The sequence below is a fragment of the Mauremys reevesii genome, linkage group 1 (genome assembly GCF_016161935.1).
Source record: "Mauremys reevesii isolate NIE-2019 linkage group 1, ASM1616193v1, whole genome shotgun sequence".
In the NCBI taxonomy this organism is placed as follows: Eukaryota; Metazoa; Chordata; order Testudines; family Geoemydidae; genus Mauremys; species Mauremys reevesii.
The window spans coordinates 218394709-218421783 of record NC_052623.1 but is presented as its reverse complement, the minus strand read 5'-3'; the positions used below and the strand labels follow the sequence as shown (position 1 = coordinate 218421783).

Genomic DNA, 27075 nt, shown 5'->3' with positions numbered 1-27075 from the left:
TGGAGAAAAACATTCTGGGTCCATTCACCAAGGAGATTCCTAATGGCCAGTGGTGCTTCATGAAAGGCAGGGCCCTGGCTCCTAGGGACTAGCAATCAGTGAAATTGACTGAAGTGTGAGGTGAAAATCAACATAAATAGGAAAGGTAACTATTAAAATATAGGTTGCATTTTCTGATTTTGTTTAGTGGGTAATAGTTGGTTTCCAGCACTCACATTAGTTTGTTTAAATCTCTATCCCTTGTTAATTTTTTTTGCTTGTTCAATAACTGTACTCAAGTGCTGTGTGAGATACAGTCGCCGTGGTCTACAGTAAAACTAGTAACCTGGGATACTTTGGGAAGGGAGGATCTGGGAGTTCTCTGAGTATCTGGTGATCCAGGCTGGACCCCAGACGGGGACACATTGAAGGAACTCAGGGGTTAGGGTGGCTGCTGTAGCTCAGAGGAGGGTGCTTGAGTTCCAGCAGGCTGGTGAGTTCAGTCACTAACATCCAAATGCAAAACTCCCTCTTCCGAGTGGCAGGTGGCAACAAGGAGACTCACAGCCCTCAGCACCCTGAGAAGGGTCACAGTGTGTCTCTATGTTGATCTACCTGTCAAATTCACACAGGGAAAGCTCCCTATAGCATAAAACTCTGCCCTAGGAAATCATGGAACATGTGCTCTTCTCTCTGTGAAAGCATGTAAAGAATCCAAGCACTGGAGGACAGGGTTTGGGTCCAGAGTGACCTAGAGAAATTGGAGGATTGGGCCAAAATAAATCTGAGGAGGTTCAACAAGGAGAAGTGCAGAGTCTTGCACATAGGATGGAAGAATCCCATGCACTGCTACAGACTGGGGACTGACTGAGTGAGGGGGGGTTTGATAGCAGCCTTCAACTACCTGAAAGAGCAGCATTGTGGGCTTTCTCCTTGCCACTTTTGCTGGGCTGGGCAGGCAGCCTGGAGGCCTTTCTAGAAGAGCATTGGGAACTGAGTTAGGAAAACCAGAACCTCAGGTTTAGACTCATTTATTTATAATATTAAATCTTGGATTCTAGTGTCACAATCAATACAGTTGCTTCAGCCTGATAGTTTCTCAAAGGGAAAACTTAATTTCTCTCCAAAAGGAGTTGAGAGAAAGCACTTTTCAGAGTTCAAGAGAGACGAGGTGGGTGAGGGTAAGAGCTTGCAGAGGACCAACCTCTGTTGGTGAAAGAGACAAGCTTTCGAGCTAACCCCGCACACTTCTTCAGTTCTGTGAAGCCTGAAAGGTCGTCTCATCCACAAACAGCAGTTAGAACATAAGAAAGGCCACACTGAGTCAGACCAGTTCATCTAGCCCACTGTCCAGTCTTCTGAAAGTAGCCAATGCCAGGCGCCCCAGAGGACCCCTGGGACCAACATGGATACAACACCACCACAAACAAGGTTCAAAGTCAATGCACATGGGAGAAGCATCTTGTGTTTCATTCCCTGTGTCCTAGTCCCATCGTGTGGCCATTTCCTTTCCCCCCTTTCTGTTAAAAGCTTTGGTGTTTTGCACAGAAACATTATTTCCCCAGGAGAGACCCACGAGTGGGGGCTGCATTCCTGAACCAAACAGTCACTAGAAGGGGGCAGACAAAAGCCTTTAGGACGAGGCGTCCGTCACTGTCAAAAGATCATCTCCCTCCTGCAGGTCACTGGCAGCCTGAATTTGTTCCTTATCCTGCCAGAGTCTGGGGGCTGGAATCAGCACTACCCAGCTGCTCCGTATGTAGCAGGAACAAACACAAACCTTGTCTTTAAAACAAGCTGTTTCATTCTCAGGGAAGATTTTTCTATGATTGAAGTGGAGCTTCAGTTCCCCTTTCCTAGGGGTGGGGCCGGTGTGGGGCCAGCTCCCAATGAGATCTGTTTTCACCTTTGCCCCCTTTCAGTCACTCTGGGATCCTAACTCTGCTCCCAGCTGTCAGGCAGCTTCCAGCCCATCCCCCTGCTCACTAGCTCCATGGTCATGTGTCACCCCCTTTGCCAGCACACAGAGCCTGTAGGAAAGCTACTCTTGCCAGATGTGTTGGTGGTATAGTGGTGTGCATAGGTGCCTTCTAAGCATTTGATCTGGGTTTGATTCCAAGCCAATGCCATAATGGCTTTTCTCTTCTGTTGTTTCCTCATCTGGAAGTGGTTTAATTTCAGTCACATTGTGTTACAATCACATTATCCATAGAATGAGACATTAAATGTGTCAAAGTCCAGCAGGTCATACAGGATGGAGGCATACAAGGGGCTGGAATGTGTCATCTGAGAAAGATAAAACACTTGGAAACTTGCATCTCCCATCCCCTGGCCTTCTGTGTTATGATTCCAGCTGCGTGAGCTGTTTGTATGATGTTCTTGCATGATGAGGAAATAAAGTTTTGGGTCAGTTTTTGCTCCTGCAGATTCCTTTGCTGTTACAATTATAATGACATGAACAAAAGGGAGGGAAAATAAAAATAAACCCCAAATTGCAATACAGGTGGGGAAAGAGAAGATCACAGTTAAGCCAAACACTTCAAAATAAAAATTAATACTAAAAAGGGGAAGGGGGAAGAGATCAGGTATGTGGAGATCCCCTTGATATTTGAACTCAAATTGTTAGAATCAAAGTTCAGACTTGACACTGTGCAAAACCTGCAACTGCCTGTCTCTCTGAACACCTGTCATGAGCAAGATTGAGTTGGGACACCTGTTCTGCTTCAATCATTTATTATCTCTGTGTTCTCTCTTTCTTCTCCCTCCAATTCCTCATCTCCAAAGTCTCTACCTTTCTCCTCTTGCTCCCTCTCCCCCTGCCCTTTCCCAGTGGCAGCAGGTTCTCAGGGCTTCTCCCCTGGTAGCTGGTGCTCATTATCCATCAAATAAATCAAAACGCTTCCACCTGCAAGTGGATTTAGCCCAGGACCCTCAGAGTCAGCAGCTCTTACACCTCCTACTGAGGCCTCTGGTCAGGTGTCCTAGTGCTGGAAGCCTCCTGTTTAGATCCTAAAATAGCGTTTTTGCAGCAGTGGGGCTGAAATTTTGGACCGGACATTGTAGCTCCTCCATTATTTTATTGAATTGCTTCAAAACAGCAAGTCAAGAAAGTCTCCTAAGTGCCAGGCTCTCTGCCATGGAAACAGCTGCCCCTGCTCTCCAGGAGTCTGTGCGTTCCACACAGCAAAGTACAAACCTGCTCCGTACTGAAGGGGGGTCAAACAGTGACGGTAACACAAATCTTCAGACTATTAACCCCAGGTCCCTTCCTTTCTTTAACCCAGGATGTGCCAGTCAACTGGTAGCCATGGCGTTATCTTCATCTTAAAATACCTCTCAGGACATTTAAGAGAGGACGTGAAACCCCCTCCCCCAATTGGCTCCCTGTTAAGGAGTTGTACCGTACCTGCCCCTGGAGGCTGTCTGGTTTTATAGTGTTAGAGCTTTTTCTCTTCAAACCCCTTATCCCAATCTATGGGCTAACCTGCACATTTCAGAGTTTAGAATTTACCCTCATCACCCTCGTATGGCACTTTCCCTATGAATGAGACAAAGTAAGTGGGGGAAGCTCCATGGCTAATGAAAACTGATGTTCTGAGTAAGGCGTGACCTCATAACCCCAGCACTGCGCCTCTCTCACTAGCCAGTTGTACTCCTGTAGGTATTTTATAGACAAGCTTAGGAAGTAGGCAGTTACCTGTGTCTGTGATTAACAACTTTGGTGGCTAATTGAAAGGCTGATGGTTCAAACCCTGGTGAAGATGGAGGTGGGTTTTTTTAGTGATGAGAAGCCAGTATATTTTAACAGGCAGGAAAATGCCTCAATTCTGGTCTAGCCTCATTGGGCAAGCATAAGTGCTACATCTGCCACATGCATTGGTGGTATAGTGGTGAGCATAGCTGCCTTCCAAGCAATTGACCTGGGTTTGATTCCCAGCCAATACAGTGGTGTGATGTTTTCTCAGCTGGGTATTGATTTAATTTCAGTCACATTGTATCAGTTTAGCAATGGAATGAGAGAATCAATGTCCTGCAGGTCATTCAACACCCAGGGAGGAAGAAAGGGGCAGGACCATACAATGAGCAGGTGGAGTCATCCTGGTATTACAATGTTTTTTTTTTTTTTCTCTTTACTTCCCTCTCCCTTTTAGACTCAGAGGCTTTAAGGTCAGAAGGGACCAGTGTGATCATCTAGTCCGACCTGCTGCACCTTGCAGGCCTAAAGACCCCACCCACCCACCCACTGCTGTAATAGACCCGGGAGCTCTGTGCACTGCCCCTACCCCAGGCAATGCATGGAGGCCCTCTGCTCCCCTCCCTCAATGGGTGTGCAGAGATGTGCCAGCAGCACTAAGGTGGCTCCCTGCCCACTCTGCCTCTGTCCGTCCGTGCTGCTCCCAGAAGTGGCTGGCATGTCCCAGCATCCCCTGGGGTGGGGGGAATGTCTCCATGCGCTGCCCCTGCCCTGAGTACCAACTCTGCAGCTCCCATTGGCCAGGAACTGCAGCCAATGGGAACTCAGGGGTCAGCGCCTGCAGGCAGTGGCACACAGAGACCCCCTGGCCCTGCCCACCTAGCCTCCAGAAGGTGACATGCCTAACTGCTCTAGGTTCTCCAGACTGACACCAAGGTGCTTTCTCCACTGACTTCAGCACCCTCTGTCATGTGGGAGTTGGAGTTATCCCAGGGGTAGGCCAATAGCAAAAGGAGGAGCACCTTCCTAGACAGCAAACAGAATCTGGGGAAAGGAAGCCAAGATGTTTTTGCTTGGCTTTGAACCAGGGACCTTTTGCATATTAAGCAAACATGATAACTGCTACACTACAGAAACTCCATCCTCTAGGCTGCTGCTTGCCCTGACACACAATAATGGGCAAACCTAGAGAACGTGGTAGCAGCCCTTCGATAGGTTGCTTTTTTGACTGCCGCTGCACATTGAGTGGATGTTTTCAGAGAACTATCCACAGTGATTCCAAGATCTCTCTCTTGAGTTGTAACAGCTATTTTACATCCCATCATTTTATATGTATAGTTGGGATTATGTTTTCCAATGTGCATCACTTTGCATTTATCAATATTAAATTTAATCTACCATTTTGTAGTGCTTGTATCTATCTGTAGAGGCCCGTCGGGACAGACTGCTGAGCGGGCAGCGGAGCCCTGAGTAGGGGGCGGAGCTAGGCTGAGGAGGGGCCTATAAAAGCGGCCGCCCAGCCAGGCAGTGGCACAGCTGCGAGCAGCGGCACAGGAGCCAGCAAACAGGGCGGCGAACAGGGGAATTTGCGTGGGAGAGTTCCCATTGGAGGAGCAGGTATTTGGATTTGCATCTGTCTTTGAGGATTTGCATCTGTCTTTGTAGTGCTTGTATCTATCTGTAGAGGCCCGTCGGGGCAGACTGCTGAGCGGGCAGCGGAGCCCTGAGTAGGGGGCGGAGCTAGGCTGAGGAGGGGCCTATAAAAGCGGCCGCCCAGCCAGGCAGCAGCACAGCTGGGCGAGCAGCGGCACAGGGCGGCGAGCAGCGGAGTTTGCATGGGAGTTTACAGGGGGAGGCGGAAGGGGGCGGCGCCGTGTCCCCTGAGTTCCCCAGGTAGGAACGCCGAGCGAGGCTGAGACAGCAGCAGCCATGAGCCAAGCAGCGGAGGATACACCGAGGATGAGAGCATGCAGCAGCTGCGGTATGTACATTGTCCTAGCGGGGGACCCAGAACAGTACTATGTATGCATGAAGTGCCACCTAATAGAGCTGCTGGAGGAAAAGATCCAGGGCCTAGAGCTGCAGGTAGAAACCCTGGTAGAGAATAGAAGGGGGTTCAAGCAGCTGATGGAGCAATGGCAAGCAGTGACTGAAGGGGAATGCCCAAAGGCACAGGGGGAAGCAGGGGCTAAGGCCAGCGAGGGGGGACCGCCGGATGAGGGAGATGGGCGGTGGAAGCATGTGACCGTGAGAAGCAGACCGAGAAAAAGGAGAGCCAGTGAGGGGGAAATAGAGCTAAGGAACAGGTTCGAAGGTCTGGAGAATGAGGAAGGGGTAAAGCAGACGGTATCTGACGGTGGGAGGCCAAGGAAAAAGAGAAGAGCGGCCAGTCCGATAGAAAGAGGAGAGGAGTCTATGGAGGCAGCACCAAGTTTGGGCCCAGGGAGGTTACAGGATGGCTTAAGGGGAACCACAAGGGATGATAGGAATGGAAGGAGCTTGCAACCAGGGGGGACGGAGGATAGGTTAGAGGACCGCACTGTCCCCAGGCAAAGGCAGGTCTACGTGATTGGGGATTCCATACTGAGAAGGTTGGACAGGCCTGTGACCAGGGCCGATCCAGAGAACAGAAGGGTGTGCTGTCTACCAGGCGCTAAAATACGGGATGTGGACCTGAGGTTGAAAAGGATCCTAAGAGGAGCAGGTAAGAACCCTTTGATCATCCTTCATGTAGGAACGAATGACACGGCTAGATTCTCGCTAGAGAGGATCAAGGGAGACTATGCCAGGTTGGGTAAGACGCTCAAGGAAATTGAGGCTCAGGTGATCTTCAGTGGGATCCTACCTGTCCCTAGGGAAGGGCACCAAAGGGGTGACAGGATTGTGACGATTAATAGTTGGCTGAGGGAGTGGTGTTACAAGGAGGGCTTTGGGATGTATGGGCACTGGGAGGCTTTTGGGGACAGACAACTGTTCTCACGGGATGGGCTCCACCTAAGTAGGGAAGGAAGTAGACTTCTAGGAGGGAGGCTGGCTCATCTGATTAAAAGAGCTTTAAACTAGACACTGGGGGGAGACGGTTGGGAGAGGTCCTGATGCTCTCCAAGCCAAATTTATACATTGGGAGTGAGAACAACAGGATAACAACAGATATAGCCAGAGGAGGATGGTTAGGTGTAAGGAAGAAGGGGGGGACGGATACTAGATCGACAGGTCATACTGGTAGTACTGTGTCCCTACCAAGTTGGGTGAGAGGAGCCAAACAGCAAAAATTAGGATGTTTGTTCACCAATGCGAGAAGCTTAGGTAACAAAATGGAGGAACTGGAGCTCCTGGTCCGAGAATTGAAACCGGATATCGTAGGAATAACCGAAACATGGTGGAACGGTAGCCATGACTGGAGTACAGGTATGGAAGGGTATGTGCTGTTTAGGAAAGACCGATGCAAAGGTAAAGGTGGGGGAGTAGCATTGTATATCAATAATGAGGTGAAATGTAACGAAATAACTAGCAATGCAATGGATAATACGGAGTCTGTTTGGGCAATGGTCACATTGGGGGAGAAAACTACTAGAGCCTCCCCTGGGATAGTGATTGGGGTGTGCTATAGACTGCCGGGATCTAGCCTGGAGATGGATAGAGAGCTCTTTGATGTTTTTAAGGAGGTAAATACTAATAGGAACTGTTTGATCATGGGGGACTTTAACTTCCCGGATATAGATTGGGAAACAAATGCTAGTAATAATAATAGGGCTCAGCTTTTCCTAGACATGATAGCTGATGAATTCCTTCATCAAGTAGTTGCTGAACTGACGAGGGGGGATGCCATTTTAGATCTGGTTTTGGTGAGTAACGAGGACCTTGTTGAGGAAATAGTTGTAGGGGACAACCTTGGCTCGAGTGATCATGAGCTAATTCGTTTCAAAATAAATGGGAGGATAATCAATATCGCATCTGAGACTAAGGTATACGATAAGGGCTAACTTTACTAAATTAAGGCGACTAGTTAGGGAAGTGGACTGGACTAACATATTTAGGGATCTAAAGGCAGATGACGCCTGGGGTTACTTCAGGCGTAAGTTGCAGGAGTTGTCAGAGGCATGTATCCCGAGAAAGGGAAAACGGCTCGTAGGTAGCAGTTTTAGACCGAGCTGGATGAGCAAGCGTCTTAGAGGGGTCATTAAGAAAAAACAGAAAGCGTACAAGGAGTGGAAAATGGGAGGGATTAGCAAAGAAACCTACCTTATTGAGGTCAGAGGGTGTAGGGAAGCAGTAAGAAAGGCAAAGAGCCGGGTGGAGATGGACCTAGCGAAGGGGATTAAAACCAATAGCAAAATTGGTATAAACAGGAAGAAAACCAAGAAAGAAGAAGTGGGACCGCTTAAAACTTTAAACGGAGTGGAAATTAGGGATAATCTTGGAATGGCACAATATCTGAACAAATATTTTGCCTCGGTCTTTCATGAGGCTAATGAAGGGCTAAGGAATAGTGGTAGAGGGACTGATGGGAATGAAGATATGGAGGTAGACATTACGGTATCTGAGGTAGAAGCCAAACTTGAACAGCTAAATGGAAGTAAATCAGGGGGCCCGGATAATCTTCATCCTAGAATATTAAGGGAATTGGCGAGTGAAATTGCAAGCCCGTTAGCGATGATTTTTAATAAATCTCTAAACTCGGGGATTGTACCGTTTGACTGGAGATTAGCTAATGTAGTTCCTATATTCAAGAAGGGGAAAAAAAGTGACCCGGGTAACTACAGGCCTGTTAGTTTAACATCTGTAGTATGCAAAATCATGGAAAAAATTTTAAAGGAGAGAGTGGTTACGGAGCATGAGGCCGATGGCAACTGGGACAAATTACAGCATGGATTTACAAAAGGTAGATTGTGCCAAACCAACCTGATCTCCTTCTTTGAGAAAGTAACAGATTTTTTAGACAAGGGAAATGCGGTGGATCTAATATATCTTGATTTCAGTAAGGCGTTTGATACGGTACCGCATGAGGAATTACTGGTTAAATTGGAAAAGATAGGGATCGAAATGTAAATCCAGAGGTGGATAAGGAGCTGGTTAAAGGGGAGACTGCAGAGGGTCGTATTGAAGGGGGAACTGTCGGGTTGGAGGGGGGTTACCAGTGGAGTTCCTCAAGGTTCGGTTTTGGGTCTGATTTTATTCAATCTATTTATTGCTGACCTGGGAACCAAGAGTAGGAGTGGGCTGATAAAGTTTGCGGATGACACCAAGTTGGGAGGTATTGCAAATTCGGAAAAGGATCGGGATATCCTCCAGGGAGATTTGGATGACCTTGTAAACTGGAGTATTAGTAACAGGATGAAATTCAATAGTGAGAAGTGTAAGGTTATGCATTTAGGGATGACTAACAAGAACTTTAGTTATAAGCTGGGGATGCACCAGTTGGAAGTAACGGAGGAGGAGAAGGACCTAGGAGTCCTGGTTGATCGTAGGATGACTATGAGTAGGCAATGTGATGTGGCCGTTAAAAAAGCTAATGCGGTCTTGGGATGCATTAGGCGAGGTATTTCTAGTAGGGATAAGGAGGTGCTAGTCCCGTTATATAAGGCGTTGGTGAGACCTCATTTGGAGTATTGTGTGCAGTTTTGGTCTCCCATGTTTAAGAAGGATGAATTCAAACTGGAACGGGTACAAAGAGGGGCTACTAGAATGATCCGAGGAATGGAAAGCCTGTCGTATGAAAGGAGACTTGAGGAGCTCGGTTTGTTTTCCTTAACCAAAAGAAGGATAAGAGGAGATATGATTGCACTCTTTAAATATATCAGAGGGATAAATACCAGGGAAGGAGAGGAATTATTTCAGCTCAGTGCTAATGTGGACACGAGGACAAACGGATATAAATTGTCAGTCAGGAAATTTAGGCTTGAAATTAGACGAAGGTTTCTAACCATCAGAGGAGTGCAATTCTGGAACAGCCTACCGAAGGAAACAGTGGGGGCGAAGGACCTCCATGACTTTAAGATTAAGCTAGATAAGTTTATGGAGGAGATGGTATGATAGGATAACGGGCTTAGTCAATAGGTCAATTAAGGGCCACACTGGTAATTAGTACAATGGGTCAATGATAGGATATTGTTAGCCTTTTTCCAGAGGGTATGGCTGGAGAGTCTTGCCCGCATGCTCGGGGTTCAGCTGACCGCCATATTTGGGGTCGGGAAGGAATTTTCCTCCAGGGTAGATTGGCAGTGGCCCTGAAGGTTTTTTGCCTTCCTCCGAAGCATGGGGCAGGGGTCACTTGCTTAAGGAGTGGGTGGATCGGCTTATGTGGCCTGCATCTTGCAGGAGGTCAGACTAGATGATCATAATGGTCCCTTCTGATCTCGAATTCTATGATTCTATGATTTTGTTGCCCTTTCACCCAGTTTTGTGAACTCTCTTTTGAACTCCTCACAGTCTGCTTTGGACTTAACTATCCTCAGTAGTTTTGGCTCATCTGCAAATTTTGTCACCTCACTGTTTAGCAGATCATTTATGAATATGTTGACTAGTCCTGGTCCCAGTACAGACACCACTAGTTACCTGTTTCCATCCTGAAAACTGACCATTATTTCCTACCCTTTGTTTCCCATCTTTTAACCAGTTATTGATCCATGTGAGGATCTTCCAGAGGTGAAAGTAAGCCAGTATGTTCCGGTATGGGGTACTGGCAAGAGCCAGTACGCTGTGCCAGCCTGGCCCGGCTTCCCCAGGCTGGTGATTTAAAGGGCCCAGGGCTCTCTGAAGTGGTTGGAGCACCGGGCCCTTTAAATTGCCTCCCGAGCCCCCCTGCCAGAGCCCCGGGAAGCAAATCACTGCCGTGGAATGCTGCTCTGCGAACACAGAGCAGGGGCAGCAGATGCTTCCTTACGGTGGGGGGAGGGGCACTGTTGTCCGAACTGTGGTGCTCCCATGACACCCCTTCCCCAAGGGCCCACACTCACACCACCAATCCCCCAGAGGCCACACCCACAGAACACCTCTTCCCCAAGACTGCACCCTTTCCCCCCCACTCCATCATTTGTCCTAACAGCCAGTAAAGAGTGGTGGGGCCAGGGCCCTCTAAACTCCCCTGTTTCAGCACCCCTGACACAGAGCTAAGCAGGTAGCATGTGTGTGCATGTGACAGAGAATGTTGTGCTGAGCTGAGCCAGTGAGGGAAGTGGGGGCTGATGTCAGGGCTGTCCCCTGCCTCCTGCCTCAGGACTGGTTGCTTCCAGCAGCTGTCTTAACTTAGAGACAGTGTGCCGACACACTCACTCTTATCTAACACACACACTTCCCCAAAACACACATGCTCTCTACCCCACCACACACACTGCAGTTGAAAAGCAGCTGGCAATCTAGTAGGATGCCCATGGAACAATGGGATAGAGAAACATGCATCACGTGTTGCTGTACCAGCCCATGAGGCATTGCAGACCCTTTCCAAAGCACCCTGCAGCCAGTTGCACAGTGGGGTAGCTACCCACAGTGCACTGCTGTCTGTGGCAATCCAAGAGATTCTAGCATGGATGTGCTCTGGTGACACAGGGCGGACATCAAACAGCTGTTCAATTAAAACACTTTAACTAAAGCCACATTACCCTTTAGTGTAGGCATAGCTTAAGAGTGAGACAAGACCCAGTTCCCTTGAAACTAAAGAACCACAACTTTCTCCATAGTTGGCAGGATTCAAACGTGCACAGGGAAACCCCAATGGATTTTTAGTCCATTGTTGTAACCACTCAGCCACAACTACTGTCTTGATGTGTGGCTCTCACTACACTCTAGTTCTGCTCTCACTGACTGATCAGTTCCAGTTGTTTCCTCAGACCAGCTTCCACAACACACTCACTGCTGTGCCATTGTGTAAGTATGTCCATGGCTGAACAGCAAGAATTCCTGCTCATTTCCCTTCTGGCTGGAGCATGAGGAGAGTGTGTTTGTGGTTAATGACGTTGCTGTAGCTTGTTGTCCATTTCCTGCCTTGATCATTCAGACAGTCCCTTTCCCGTCATATCCCCAGTACATCAGTGATTGCAATAGCAGGGGCAGGTTTTCTCTGGGGCACTGAGCTTTGCCAGTGGGTTGGTGGCTCCTTTCTTTCCTCGCCCTGGAGTAAACTCAGCTCTTTATTCCATCCTTGATGATTCCTGGAATAACAACAGATGACCAAAGAAAGAGGTGGACAGGGTGGGTCTCAGTGGAGGGGCAGAGAGGTTCAAGAGGTGGGCAGGGCAGGGGAGGGTGCAGAGAGGCATGGGTGGTGAGCAGGATGGTTCTCAGGGGAGAGGTCACAGAGGTGTGGGCGGTGGGCAAGGCAGGTCAGGGGAGGGGGCAGAGAGGTGTGAGCGCTGGGCAGGGTGGGGCTCAGGGAAGGGGGCAGAGAGGTGTGGGCAGGGCTGGTCTCAGGGGATGGGGCAGAGAGGTGTGGGCAGGGCTGGTCTCAGGGGAGGGGACAGAGAGGTGTGGGTGATGGGTAGGGTGAGTCTCAGGGGAGGGGGCAGAGAGGTGGGTGCAGCAGGCAGATCTTGGGGTAGGGGGTGGAGAGGCGCGAGGAGGCCTTGGGGGAGGAGGGGAGCGAGCGAAAGATGGATCAGCAGGCCTCAGCCAAAGAGGAAGAGCAGGGGTGGGAAGTGGCCAAATGTGAATGAGGGTGGAGCACAGATGGGGCCTCAGAGGGAGGAGAAAGAGGGAAGGGGGTGGAGTGGGGGGACAGCACCACGGTCTGGGCAGAGCCACCCAGAGGATTCAGGGGGCCTGGGGCAAAACAATTTCAGGGGCCCCTTCCATAAAAAAAAGTTGCAATACTATAGAATACTATATTCTCATGGGGGCCCCAGCAGGGCCTGGGGCAAATTGCCCCACCTGCCCCCCCTCTGGGCGGCCCTGCCCTCAGCCTCTCCTTGTAAGTCCCCTGCCCCCTAATCATTTTTGTTGCCCTCCCCTACACTCTCTCCAATTTGTTTCTGTAGTGGGGGGGGGGGTGAAAACTGGATGCAATGCTCCAGATGTGGCCTCACCCGTGCTGAATAGAGGGGAATAATCACTCCCCTCGATCTGTTTGCAATGCTCCTACTAATCCAGCCCAATCTGACCAGTTACCCATATTGAATGCAGACACAGCAATATTTGATAAATTGGTTACTGTCCGTTTAGTAGGTTGTTTCCCACCTATTCATAAATAATGAAGATGCTCTAAGCGGAGGGGAGAGAGCTGTTCCGTCCGTGTAATTAACCCATCTCCCCGAGAGGTGGTAGCTATGTCAGTGGGGGGAAGCTATGTTGGTGGGTGTGCAAGCTGCAGTGTCTACATGTATATATAAAGTTTAATCAAACCCCATTTTTAAAACCCCTGTGGTCTGGGAATAGAAAAGGAGCGCTCTGAGGCAGCGCCTGTCCTTCAAAATCCTCAAGATCACTGACTTGCCTATGCAAATATCATGGGGGTATAGCTCAATGGTAGAGTGTTTGACAGTAGATCAAGTGGTCCTTAGTTCAAATCCATATGTCCCCTCACAGAGCTGTTCCTTCAATAAAAATAATTTCCTTTTTAGTATGTTCAGGAGCTTCACTAAATGGGGATCCCTGAAATGAATGGACACACTCAACATTTTCCTATGCAAATGCATAAAAACCTAGCAAACATGTCCCCCAGCTGAAATCAGTTCCAATCCTCTAAGTGACTAGGTTTGTTTTCATCAATTAAACAAAGGCACATGAAGACACATTTGCAGGTCCTTGGCCTCCATGGGCTACAATGTGCAGAAGAACAAGAACCACATCCACTTGGGAGGAATGGACTAGTCTGTATTACATTTGGTAAGTAAGTTGCCATTGTAACTGAAAACTCTGCTGGAGGTGGACAAGAGCCTGTTACAAAAATTAAATAACCAAGATTTACCAAACTCCCTGTTACACATTCAATCCTCTGTTTGTGCACATGGTATCAATTGGGGCTCTAATAAATGGCAACCTTCCTTTAACTTTGCCGAGCCGCCGGGGCCCCGGTGAGAATGGAGGCTCACGTGGCTCAATATTCCGCTCGGCTCCTGCAGCAGTCTGAAGCTCTTTGAAAAATGTGTCTCCAAATGATATCAAAGTGCAAATAGTTTGGAACCGTACAAAAATATGAGGATGGGTGAGAAATATCCTGTCCACCAGTTAGGGAAAAAGAGATCAAGATCTTGGCTGCAGAGATTGATCGACTAAAGAACTTTGGCTGCTTGGAAGTATCTCCAAGTTTGGAAGGATTGCGAGACGAAAACACAAAGCTTAAGTACCAGCTAAACGTTCTTCAAAAGAGTCTTCAAGAGGAGAGAAATAAGTCAGTGAAAAGCATGATTAATATCAACATCCGCATTCAGGAGATCTTTAGAGATGCCATCAAGGCTGCATATCCGGATTTAGAAAACCCCCCACTGGCAGTCACGCCAAGTCAGCAGCCCAAATTTGGGGATTACCAGTGTAACAGTGCTATGAGCATAACAAAGATGCTTCCCAAAACCAGCGAACAGAAAGTGAGCCCAAGAGAAATTGCTGATAACATTTCCAGAAATATTCCTGAAAATGAATACATTGAGAAGGTTGAAATCGCTGGTCCTGGTTTTATTAATGTCCACTTGAGAAAGGATTTTGTGTCCAAACAACTGAGCAGTTTACTGGTGAATGGAGTTCAACCACCGGCTATGGAAAACAGGAACACAGATCCTTGTAATTTTCAGATGCATTCAAATTGCAGCTGTTTACAGGTCATGGGCTGCTAATTCATGAGCAGGAGCAGAGTCTCTGTAAGTTTACCAACCATAGAGCTCCTTATGTCTGCATCTAAGTAAGTGCAGAGTTATTTCAATGGCTCCTACCCTAACATCTGCTGCCCCTTCTGGCTGGTTAATTGCACTATTTGGAACCTGCTCCTAAAATTACACCCTTCCTGAGAGCGAGTCAAAACTGCTCAAGGAAACCCCATTGGGTTTCAAGTGCAGCCCAGGCAGGGAGGTGAGGGGCCAGCACAGGGGTCTCAGAGCTTCTCCTGTGTCACCAGGAGCAGCGTCACAGGGGCTAGTAGTCATGACTACTAGGTTCTATTCCTGGCTGTGGGAGGAAAGGGGTGTCTAGTGGATTAGAGGTGACAGCCTAGGAGTCAAAGTGAAAACATCTCCCTTTTCAGCTTCAATTCACTTTGAACAAGAACATGGCTTCTCATCTCTTAGGTTTCAGAAGAGCAGCCGTGTTAGTCTGTATCCACAAAAAGAACAGGAGTAGGTGTGGCACCTTAGAGACTAACAAATGTCTTAGGTTCTCAAGCCATCATGTGGCCATTTCATTTCACTTATTGTTAAAAGGTTTGGGTACTTTGCACAGAAACATTATTTCCTTGGGAGAGATGGAGAAGTGGAAGCTGCATTCATTTAATCCTCTGAAAATTAGATAAGGATTAAAATATTCCCTAGACAGTTCAGTCCCAACCGTCCTCCCTTGCTCCTGCCAGTGAAGCTCAGTTCCCATGGCCCCAAGAACTGCTGGGTGCAAGTCCTGGGTCTGATGTGAAGTAAGAAAAAAAAGATGATGGAGGTACCCTATCTCCTAGAACTGGAAAGGACCATTGAGTCCAACCCCCTGCCTTCATTCACAGGACTGAGGACACCCCAGATTCCTAAGTGGCCCCCTTAAGAAATGGGCTCATAACCCTGCATTTAGTAGGTCAATGCTCAAATCACTGAGCTATTCCTCCACTAAATAATGTAGGGGTGACTCTGCCTGCCTAGACTTTTCAGTAGCTAAATTGAGACACACCATGCTTGGGAAAGGAGATACAGATGTGTTGTTTGATTGTTTTTCTCATTTTAAATGTACTTGATCATTTCCATGGCAAAAATATTTGTTCGAGACCATGAAAAAAGGAAGAAACTGTGAAAATACCCATGGAGAAAGGGGGTTTCTGAGAGCCGGGGTAGATATGGAGATTTTTATGAAAGAGGAGAGGCCAAAGTAGGGCCTTTAGCTGGAGCAAAGAGTGAGGTTTTTTTGTGCCGTTTCATTTTAGCCAGCCTCACATACTGTAGTCCCTACTTCCCCACTCCACCAACATGTGACCTAGCGCCTCCCCACTGGCAAAGCCATCTCTGACTTCTGAGACAGCCCTACCGGACTGGCCTTCCAGATCACCCAGCACTCTCTCTCCTAGCTGGACCCCTTGGCAGCCAGAGCTCTCCACAGAACTGCCGTGGTTGCTCTCCTGGGTCGCTGGTCAAGGACGGCTATCTACTTCTTCTGAGAATGCAGCTGAGAAATGACTCAACCTTCACTAGATTCTCGCCTGTGGGCTCTGAGAAGCAGGATGGGGCCTGTATGGTGAAGTCCATGTAACATTCCCCTCTTATCCCAGCCCTGGTATGTCACCAGTAGCCTGCTGTCCCTGGGTAGCAGCCAAGGATGTTTCCCACCATTCAGGAGACCCCAGCCTAGGACTAAAGTCAGCTTCAGACTTCTCCTCTCTCCCTTCTTGGAATCAAGTTCATGTTTTTACCATGAGTTAAAGCAGCCCAAACCCCCAGAGTCTGGATCAATGTCACAAGTTCCCAGTGTCTCCATGGAAGACAATTTGCTAAATCCCAGATGAGTGGAGTTAAATCAATTCTCAGCCTGAGTCCTTAGGTCTTAATCCTGAGGCTTTTGTCTCACCATGGGGCCATTTCCCACCTCTCTTTCATACAGAAGCACAATTTTCTTTGCACAGACACAGGAACAGCAAAGATCTTTCTCTGTCCCTTGTGCAAAGCAGGGGGCCAAATTCCATGGAAACAATGGATGAGTTGGGGGCCCTGGGCACATCCAGCCCTGGCAGTGAGATGTTCCCTCCCCTCTTTCTTTATGCTCCTGTTCTTATTTCATGGATTGTCTGGGATGGGGAAAAAGCTGAGTTCACTCCAGGTGGAGGGGGAAAGAACCCTGAAAGTCTCAGGACCCAACCGCTGCTACCAGGATCACTGAGGTGCTGGGAATCTGCATGGGAAAGGGGCTGTGTGAATTGTCAAGGAGGGGTATGAATAACAATCTACAACAAGAGCCACCTCATTAATCACTGACACAGGCTAATCCTGCTGCAGATAGAAAGGAAACTGAGAGTGATTCTTTGCTATTCAGCCATGGAAACAGTGACCCAATTGCACCACAGTGAATGTGCTGGAGAAAGCTGGACTTTACAGGCAGGTGGAAAGAGCAGATCCTAGAAACACCTAGCGCTCCCCACAGCACTTCTGCCACCAGGGTCAGATGTTGAGTGACTCACACCCATTACCCATTACCTTCCAGCAGGGGGTGGCAGCACCCGCCACCCAATGCAGGGAAGAGGGCTGAGTGTATCTCTGCACCCTGAGTCCAGGGCACCCACTCTCTCTGCCCTACACATCGAATATGGCCCTGCTGCAAAGTGACCCCTAAGAACCAGCAACCTCCAGGACAGCAGGCTTGGCCCTCAGAGCAGGGTGTGTCCCCCATGCTGCTTTTAGGCCACTGGATGCTCTGGAAACAGGAGGGCTCTGAGTGTAACCCATAGCAACCACAGCACATCTGGGGATGTAGCTCAGTGGTAGAGCACATGCTTTGCATGTATGAGGCCTTGGGTTCAATTCCCAGCATCTCCAGATTTTCACCCTGCTGCTTTGCTCATTCCTAGAGGGGATGTGGCCCACCAGTCTCCCCTCAGGAACTTTAGTCTTGCTCAGTGAGGGACAAGTGCCAATTGCATGGAAGGTGTTGGGGGGTTTCTGCTCCTAAGTCACCTTGGTGCATTTAAGATTCCCACCTGCTGTGCTGCATGGTACAATGGTAGCCGGGCCGCCCAGAGGGGGGGGCAAGAGGGGCAATTTGCCCCAGGCCCCAAGTCCCGCAGGGGCCCCCACGAGTGTTTTCCGGGGCCCCTGGAGTGGGGTCCTTCACTCACTCCAGGGGGCCCGGAAAACTTTTCCTCTCTCGTCTTCGCTGGCGGGAGGGAGGTCGTTCCGCTCCGGGGCAGCCGGCGCGGGAGAGGGGGCGCCCAAGGGCCCCGACAGGGAACCAAGCACGGCTACTGCAACCGCGGGGCCAGGAGCCGGGCCGCCGCCATCTTCGAGACCCGCCGGACGTGCCGACACAGCGCGGCCGTGGGGCGGGGCCACCAAGAGAGCACCAGGAGGTCGGGCCGGTGAGTCCTTGAGGGGGCTGCGGAGCGTGGCGGGAGCGTGAGCAGGGAGCCCCGGGGGGCAGCGCGCGCGGCCGCGGGAGGCGGCAGGGAGCCCCGGGAGTTTTGTCCTGGCCCTGGGACACTGATCAGGGAGGACGTGTCTCCGTTAGCTGAGGTACAGGGCGGGCGGGGAGCCGGGCAGCCCGGGGTCTGCTCCCAGCATGGACCCGCTGGTTGCGGGGCCAGTCTCGCGCCCAGTCTCGCTCTTGTGCCTGACGTGAGACCAGGGCGGCGGGGGGCGGAAGGGCCCCTCGCTGCTGAATTACTGCTGAAGTGGGGGCAGGGGCGGCTCTAGAAAATAGGCTGCCCCAAGCAGCGCGGTGCCCTGCGCCGCCCTTCCCCTCTTCCCGCGGCTCCGGTTGAGCTCCCGCAGGCATGCCTGCGGCAGGTCCACCGGAGCCCGGGACGAGCGGACCTGCCGCAGGTCCACCGGAGCCAAATGCCGCCCCCCAGGGAAAGGGCCGCCCCACGCGCCTGCTTGGCGCGCTGGGGTCTAGAGCCGCCCCTGAGCGGGGGCCCCCCGCCGCCGAAGACCCCGGGCCCCCGGAATTCTCTGGGCGGCCCTGAATGGTAGATGAGAAGGGTGAATCCTCCAGTACTGGAGGGAAAGGTCCCATCTGCACAGACTGAGAGGCAAGGAAAGGGAGGGGCAATCAGTGCTCAGAGAGGAAAGAGGTCAGTGATTTACACCCACCAGGGGACAGCGTTTTTTGAGGTGAGTGCAGCTTGCTTGGGTTGGTGCTGACGATGGATAGAAAAAAGGCCGGAGTCAATGACAGATGAGACCACAGAAGAGGAAGGGGAATGGCAGCCCCACAGAAGGTTATTGCACCCTGGCCTGTCCTAGAGAGAGAAAAGACACAGAGGGACCCCCTACAGTGATCCCATGGACAAGAACCTGGTTGGGAGTGGGGTGAAGGTTCCCTCTGAGCAAAGGGGAGCTGAAATCCCTCAGTGTCCTGGAATTTAAGCAATGGAAGCTTCAAATTCCACATGGGTGTGGGCTGAGGTGCATCTGGAGAAGGTTGGGCTGGACAGGGGTGGCAGGTTTGTATAATTTTTGGTAGTGCCCAGAATGGGACCAAGTTCTGCCCCCCCGCTCCACACACACCTGCCTAAGGCTCTGGGAGGGCATTTGGGTGTGGGAGGGAGAGGGTTTGGGCTCTGGGAGAGAGTTTGGGTGCAGGGTCTGGGCTCAGTCGGGGTTGGGGTGCAGGATAGGGTGCAGGGGGCAGGCTCTTCGAGGGAGTTTGGGTACGGGTGTAGGGTCCGGGTTGGGGCAGGGGGTTGGTGGTGCAGGAGAGGGTGAGGGGTGCAGCATTTACCTCGGGCATCTCCCAAAAGCAACCCGCATTGCACACACCCCCAGCAGCAGCCTCTAAGCGGGAGGGCAAGGGGCATCTTTGCACACTGCTGCCTGCAGACTCCAACTCCGCAGCTCCCATTGCCACAGTTGGCACTCGGGGCAGGGGCAGTGTGTGGAGACCCCCACACCCCAGGGGCTGCAGAGATGTGCCAGCCACTTCCGGGAGTGGTGTGCCACGCGGAGCGAGGGTGGGCAAGAAACCGCCTTAGCCCCCTTGTGCTGCTGGTAGTGGTGGCAGGGGTCCCCAGGCCCTTTTAAATTGCCCAAAGGTGGCAGGCAGGACCAGGGGGGACACTCCCAAGGGCCTAATGTTGCTTTGCACAACAATAAATCTTGGAACAGGACAGAAATGAAATGGCGGCAGAACTAAGGAATTAAAAGCCTCTGGATTCTTGTGTGTGCACTGACTCTGAACGGAAACTGTAATTTGATTCGCTTTCTGTCTGCGGCCAGAAAAATATCAGGACAAAATCATTCCAGTGATGGTGACCCTGGGTTTGAGGAGGCTTCTGTCTTATTAAAATGTAACTAGCATGTTACACTTGTGTTTTTAAAGGTGGCTTCCCCAAGCAATCCCAAGTTGTTCTTCCCACAGCTGGGTGATGGGGAGCAGCAGGGGATCGCCCCAATCTGGGGGAATCTCTCTGGGCCCCACTGTTAATTCTCCATCCTTTCTCCCCCTAACCACGCCCACCCTCCCCTCCCCATTATCAGTGTTTTAGAGCCACCCCTCCCTCCCTTTATGGGATACAGACTCTGTGACAGAGACTGACTGGGGCATGGGGCTCCTCGCTGCGTGGCCCCAATGGGGAAGAAAAGAGACTGGGGGAGGGGGAGAAGATGAGCAGAAGGTGTCAAATGGGGCTAAACCAGAATAGAGGAGATTTTCTTCCTGTTAAAATGTACTGGAGTCTCATCACTGAAAAGCCGCATTTTGAGTTAGGTTTGATGCATCAGCCTTTCAATTACCATGCAAAGGTGTGACCCACAGGGACTGATAACTGCCTGCTTCCAAGCTTTATTTAAGAAGCATCTGCAGTGGTGCAACTGGTTAGTGCAAAGGGAAATACTGCTGGGTGTGGAGATATAGGCAGAAGGAGACCCCCATCAAGGCCCAAATGGGGCTCTGGGTAATCATTATTTCCCACCACCAAACGCAGATGTAATGAGGTTAAGTAGTGTCCATATAAAGAGATAAAAACTACTGATTATTCCTCAAGAAAGGCTTTTAATGACTTACAGCTCTAAATGCAACACAGAAGACAAGTACAAGTAAACTTTTACTACTATTTTTAATACTGCAGCATTAATATAATCTGAGATCAAATTGTCCCGACACTACCATTCTTAATACTATAGTGTCAGTTCAACTTGAGATCAAAACAGCTCTAGCAACCCAGACCTTGTTACCTTATTCTGCATGCAACCAGACTAGTTTACTTTAAAACCTTACCCTGCCGAGAATATGTTACCTTCTAGTTGACCGCTCTTGGCATTGGCCAGGTGCAGATAGTCGGTGGAGTTCAGCTTTCCTTGGTTCAGGGGGTGCAGGTCAGACCGATCAAAGAGAATAACTTCTTAGACCAAGACACACACCCAAGGTTCTACACATTCAATCTCATCTGCCCGCCGTGTTTTGAAGCAGGTCAACCAATCAGGTTAGGACAAATTTAGAGTTGTCGCTTTGGCTGTATAATTCATGCTTAATTATTTTCTTGTAGCCAATTATTGTTTTAGTTTATAAGTTATGCTCAAGGAGATAGCTTGCTTCTATAGAGCCCACTGTCTCGACTGTGGTTTTCCTTAGTTTTGTAGGTAACTTACCTCTAAATGGGCTATTGGCTTGATTGTGGGTGAGGTTATCTTGATGACCTAGGCCTAAAGGCCTAGCCCATCAAAAACACATAGGAATCAGTTTTTTGACTGCAGTGTCTCTTAACCACAAGTTCCGAAGATGGTTTCAATAAGCCGTACCCGGGGGCATGATCTATTATACAATATAAAATGTCTGGTTGTAGGCATCTTTTGACCACAAGTTGCAGCTTAATTTTGCAAAGCTTGCTTTTTAAAGATAATTTTGCGAAGCTCATTTTATAAAGCTTCTGGAAGGTTTAGGCCTAACACTGGCAATACTGTTGTTCATCTTAATCTTGATAACACTCTTGCTTAAATTAATCACACTGGGATTAAGAGTTCAAGCCTTATCTAGAGCACTGGTTTCTCTTACCTGTGTAGTTTCCCCAGCTTGCTTTGTCTAATTCACATGAAAAGTGCCATACTACAAAAAGGAGAATAAATTCTAAAATGTGGCAGTGGGTGCACAGCTTGGAAACATCCACTCCGTGCTGCCATTAGTTCCAGTAGATTATTCGATGGCAGTGAAGATTGATTTATTTGCTGCTGAGAAAGCTGCTAGGACAGGTCTCTGGTCACCAGCTCTCCCTACTTCTTCCAGCATAATCCTGGCTCCTTCCCTGCTCCAGTCACAGCTGTAGGAGGGTCCTATATACACTGAGCCTACACCTCTTTTTAGTGCAGTTGGCAGCACATTAGTCTCATGATCTGAAGGTCCTGAGTTCAAGCATCAGAGAAGGCAATGGTTTTCGCTCCCTGCTTCAGATTTTCTAAAGGAAATCATAGAAAAGAAACTAGAGGAGAGTGGCTTCTAGACACCCTCCCACCCATTTAACACACACACAGACTTTTCCAAGGCATTAACTTTTCCTTCTCTATGGAGTTTGTATTCTCCATAGAGCAAAATAAATAAAAAACATGCAAGTCTAAGCCAAATACAGTATGAAACATAATACAGATAAAATCTCACTCTCAGAGGTCTTCCAATAAGCTTCTTTTGCAGACTAGACTTATTTCTTGTCTGGGCCCAATCTTTTCACCTGGTATAGTCCTTGTTCCAGCTCAGGTGGTAGCTAGGAGATTTCTCAGAACTTCAGCCATCTTTCTTCTGTTCCACCTCCTTATACAGTTTTGGTACAAGGCAAGAATCTTTTGTCTCTCTCCTGGGGAAAAGCCCCAAGTTTAAGATGGATTCCTGTACAAGGTGACATGGTCATGTCCTGTGAGACCCCCAAGCCTTCATTCTTCCTGGCCTGACTCACAGATGGTGCAGGACAGAGCCATCTACAGTCAATTGTCCTGGTTAATGGGAGCCATCAAGATTCCAAACCACTATTAATGGCCCACACTTTGCATAATTACAGTAGGACCTCAGAGTTATATTTCATATTTCTAGTTTCAGATACAAGAATGATTGGTTCATACAAATAGGATGAACACACATAATAGATTATAAGCTTTGTAATGATATCTTACAAGAGACCTTTTGCATGAAGCAGGTTCCAGTTACTTTATATTCACACTCATTAGCATATTTCCATAAAATCACGTGGAGTGCAATGTCACAGCACCTGAGAGCAGTTATGAGCTCCTCCAGGTTTCTCATAAGCATGTGCAGAGCAAAGGCTGCCCAGGGGCACTGTGTCAGGCTCTGGCACCGCTTGAGACAATGGACCATCTTCAGCCACCAGGTGACCCAGGATCTAAGGCAGGAATGGGGTGAGGAAGCAAGTCAAGCTGAGCAAGGCAGGCAAAAATTCAGCTTGTCTTCATGGGTTGCTCGCAATGATGCCCTTTTTATATGTCAGGGCTGACAAAAACATCCCGGACCGAGAAGCAGCAGGCCAAAAAAGTGCCATTTACATGCTGAAGTAGCTCAGTTGGGAGAGTGTTAGACTGAAAATCTAGAGGTTCAATCCCAGGCTTTGGCAAGCTGTTTGGTCCCTTTGTGTGCAGCAGTGGCCTGTTTTCTGGAAACACAGCAGTGCCTTTACCCACCATTTCAGGCTCTCAAGCAAGAAAAGACAGTGTGGACTTGTACACTGAGTTGACCCATCTGACATTTCTTGCTCTTTCTCAGCAAGGGGAAGAAAAATAAGCTCTTCTTCAAGTTGGAGTCAGAAGGGCGACGTAAAGATGACTTCCTAAGTGCTGGTTCCAGTCCTTTGCTCTACCAGCTGATGTATCCAAGGGCTGCCAACACTTTCCCCAGGTTCTACCATCGGTGTTCAGAATGGAGACGGGTAACTAGTGGTGTTCCCCAAGGGTCAGTACTAGGACCAATCCTATTCAACTTATTCATAAACGATCTGGAGAAAGGGGTAAACAGTGAGGTGGCAAAGTTTGCAGATGATACTAAACTGCTCAAGATAGTTAAGACCAATGCAGACTGTGAAGAACTTCAAAGAGATCTCACAAAACTAAGTGATTGGGCAACAAAATGGCAAATGAAATTTAATGTGGATAAATGTCAAGTAATGCACATTGGAAAAAAAATCCCAGCTATGCATAAAATATGATGGGGGCTAATTTAGCTACAACTAATCAGGAAAGAGATCTTGGAGTCATCATGGATAGTTCTCTGAAGCTGTCCATGCCGTGTGCAGCGGCAGTCAAAAAAGCAAACAGGATATTAAGAATCATTAAAAAAAGGATAGAGAATAAGATGGAGAATATCTTATTGCCCTTATATAATTCATGGTACACCCACATCTTGAATACTGCGTACAGGTGTGGTCTCTTCATTTCAAAAAAGATATACTGGTACTAGAAAAGGTTTAAAGAAGGGCAACTAAAATAATTAGGGTTTGGAACAGGTCTCATATGAGGAGAGATTAGAGACTAGGACTTTTCATCTTGGAAAAGAGGAGACTAAGGGGGGATATAATAAAGGTATATAAAATCATGAGTGGTGTGGAGAAAGTGAATAAGGAAAAATTATTTACTTGTTCCCATAATATAAGAACTAGGGGCCACCAAATTAAATTAATGGGCAGCAGGTTTAAAACAAATAAAAGGAGGTTCTTCTTCACACAGCGCACAGTCAACCTGTCAAACTCCTTGCCTGAGGAGGTGGTGAAGACTAGGACTATAACAGGGTTTAAAAGAGAACTAGATAAATTCATGGAGGTTAAGTCCATTAATGGCTACTAGCCAGGATGGGTAAGGAATGGGGTGAGGAAGCAAGTCAAGCTGAGCAAGGCAGGCAAACCCTAGCCTCTGTTTGTCAGAGGGTGGAGATGGATGGCAGGAGAGAGATCACTTGATCATTGCCTGTTAGGCTCACTCCGTCTGGGGCACCTGGCATTGGCCACTGTTGGCAGATAGGATACTGGGCTGGATGGATCTTTGGTCTGACCCAGTACGGCCGCTCTTATGAAGGGAGGGGCAGAGCGCTGGGACAGATTTTCTGTAGTGTAGCGGTTATCACGTTTGCCTAACATGCAAAAGGCCCCCTGGTTCAAAGCCAGGGAGAAACATGAGTTTACTTTTCCCAGCTACCCTGGCTGTCCAGCAAAGCGCTCCTACTGCTGCCACTGGCCTGTCCTGCAGTAAACTTAACCCCTGCATGGCAGAGGGTGGTGAAATGAGCTGAGAAAAAGCCTTGGCGTCAGCAGAGGAAAGCTAGAGGATCTGGGCCAGTCGCCTTGTGACTTGGTCTCCTCTGCCCTGGGAGTTTGGCCTGTGGAGGGCAGCTCTTCCTGCTGGCCTCCTCTGTGTCACTTGCCAAAGGAGGGAGTGAGGCAGGAATGGGGCAAAAGAGGAAAGTCGAGCTGAGGAAGGCAGGGCAGAAGCTAAGCGCCTCAGTGCGACTAAGTGGGGTTAGTAGAGCGTCACCATTCGTTCTGCAAAGCCTGGGGGGGTGTGGTTGGCTGCTGGGAGGCAGAAGCCTGTGCCTGCCTCTTGGCTTCCCAGGGATGGCTACTTGCAGCCCAGGAGAGGAAGGATGGTTCTGGGTGAAAGGAAAACAAGCAAAGCTCTGGGAGGAAATTTGGGTGCGGGGTGCGGGCTCTGCGCTGGGGGAGGGGGTTGGGATATAGGAGGGGTGACGCTTATCCCGGGCACTGCAGCTCCCAAAGTGACCGGTACACACAACCCTCTGGCAGCAGCTCCTAGGTGGGCCATGCCAGAGGGTCTCTGAGCGCTGTGGCCTGCAGGCGCTGACCCCAGAGCTCCCATTGGCTGCAGTTCCTGGCCAATGGGAGCTGCTGAGTTGGTACTCGGGACAGGGGCAGTGCATGGAGACACTCCCGCTGCCCCAGGGGATGCTGGGACATGCCAGCCACTTCTGGGAGTGGCACGGATGGATGGAGGCAGAGTGGGCAGGGAGCCACCTTAGTGCTGCTGGCACATCTCTGCACACCCATTGGGGGAGGGGAGCAGAGGACCTCCATGCGCTGCCTGGGTTACGGGCAGGGCACAGAGCTGCCTCCCTCCCACCAGTACTGGATTTACCATGGTGCAACTGACACCATGGTGTTGGGCCCATGGTCCAGAGGGTGCCCAGCCTGCTCTTCTCCGCCCCCCGCTCTCTTCTGTGGGGGCAGAAGCTTGATGCTGCCAGCTCCTGCTGCAGCAGGGCGGCCTCTGCTGGCAGCCAGGCTCCCCTCCCCCGGGTCTATTACAGCAGTGGGTGGGTGGGGTGTTTTGGCCTGCAAGGTGCAGCAGGTCGGACTAGATGATCACACTGGTCCCTTCTGACCTTAAAGCCTCTGAGTCTAAAAGGGAGAGGGAAGGGTAAAAAAATAAACCAAACATTGTAATACCAGGATAACTCCAACAGCTTATTGAATAGTCACGCCACTTTCTTCCTCCCCTGGGTGTTTAATGACCTGCAGGACATTGATTCTCTCATTCCATTGCTAAACTGATACAATGTGACTGAAATTAAACCAATTCCCAGCTGAGAAAACATCACATTCCTGCATTGGCTGGGAATCGAACGCAGCTCCTTTGAAAGCACATTTTGGGTTGGTTCCTGCTACGTACACATGGTTTTGTTGCTGATGATGCCAATCCTTGGGGCTCTGCCCGGAGAAGGAACCATTCAGGCTGTCACTCAAGTGAAGAAGGGAGATGATTTTTTTGACAGGGATGGCTGCCTCGTCTTAAGGGTGTTGGTCGGTCACCTTCTAATCTAGTGGGTGCTTGGTACATGCAGGCAGCCCCCGCTCCGGGGTCTCTGACGAGGAAATAAAGTTTCTACACAAAATACCAAAGCTTTTCATGAAAGGAGGGAAAGGAAATTGCCACAAGATGGAGTGAGTACATAAGGAATGTAACACAACCCTGTTCTTAGGGGTAAGCCATTATTTTTTATCAAGGTCCAAAATTGTTGGTCAAGGTCTAGTCAAGATCCACATTCCAATGTAAATAATAATAATAAAAAATAACAATAATGATGATAATAATAAGTAAATAAAAAGATTTTCGGGTCCATTCAAAAGTGATTTGGCCCACTGTCAGCCTATTGATTACTCCGCATTGAGTCTGAGAGGTGATTTATCTCCACTCTCTTGGATTTGAAGAGCTGGTTAGTTTTCCCCTTGGTATCCCACCAGGCTGAACAAGCCACATTATCGATGGTGACACTAGGATTGAAGGATTATATCATATTATAAAAAATTGTAAATAAAGATGTGGTCTGAACGTGAGCGTTCTGTAATGAGAGGCTGGTTCCCCCAGTTCAGTTCCAAATGCTCTGCTAGAAACGCCCCCGGGACCCAGCACTCCCCAGCAGGAGTGAAAGGGGAAACCCCCAGCTCTGCACCTTATTGGGGGAATGGGGGAGAAATTATTCTTTGCTGCAGAGCAGGGAGCCAGGGCAGTTCTCTGGGAATCAAGGTGCCCAGCCTGACTCAGCTGCTTCATTGCCCCCTGCAGGCTCAGACCATCCCTGAGGCCTGGCAGCTCCTCAGGGAGCTCTCCTGGTGCAGCTGGCAGGGCAGGAATATCCCACTGTAA

The 27075-nt window shown here is 49.3% G+C and overlaps 1 protein-coding gene and 2 non-coding genes across 3 annotated transcripts; all 3 read left to right on the top strand.

Moving 5' to 3' along the window:
• The first annotated feature begins 3852 nt into the window (after window positions 1-3852).
• TRNAG-UCC lies at window positions 3853-3924 on the top strand. The gene has a single exon. It is a non-coding gene; the product is annotated as a tRNA-Gly (tRNA).
• Window positions 3925-13634: 9710 nt separating this feature from the next.
• Window positions 13635-27075, top strand: LOC120370257 (arginine--tRNA ligase, cytoplasmic-like). The gene is made up of 5 exons (XM_039484705.1): window positions 13635-13727; window positions 13836-14380; window positions 17618-17852; window positions 23192-23354; window positions 26995-27075. Exons 1-5 carry the CDS (start codon window positions 13684-13686, stop codon window positions 27073-27075), a joined length of 1068 nt encoding a protein of 355 aa, XP_039340639.1. The 5' UTR covers window positions 13635-13683.
• TRNAA-UGC lies at window positions 17242-17313 on the top strand. Its single transcript has one exon. It is a non-coding gene; the product is annotated as a tRNA-Ala (tRNA).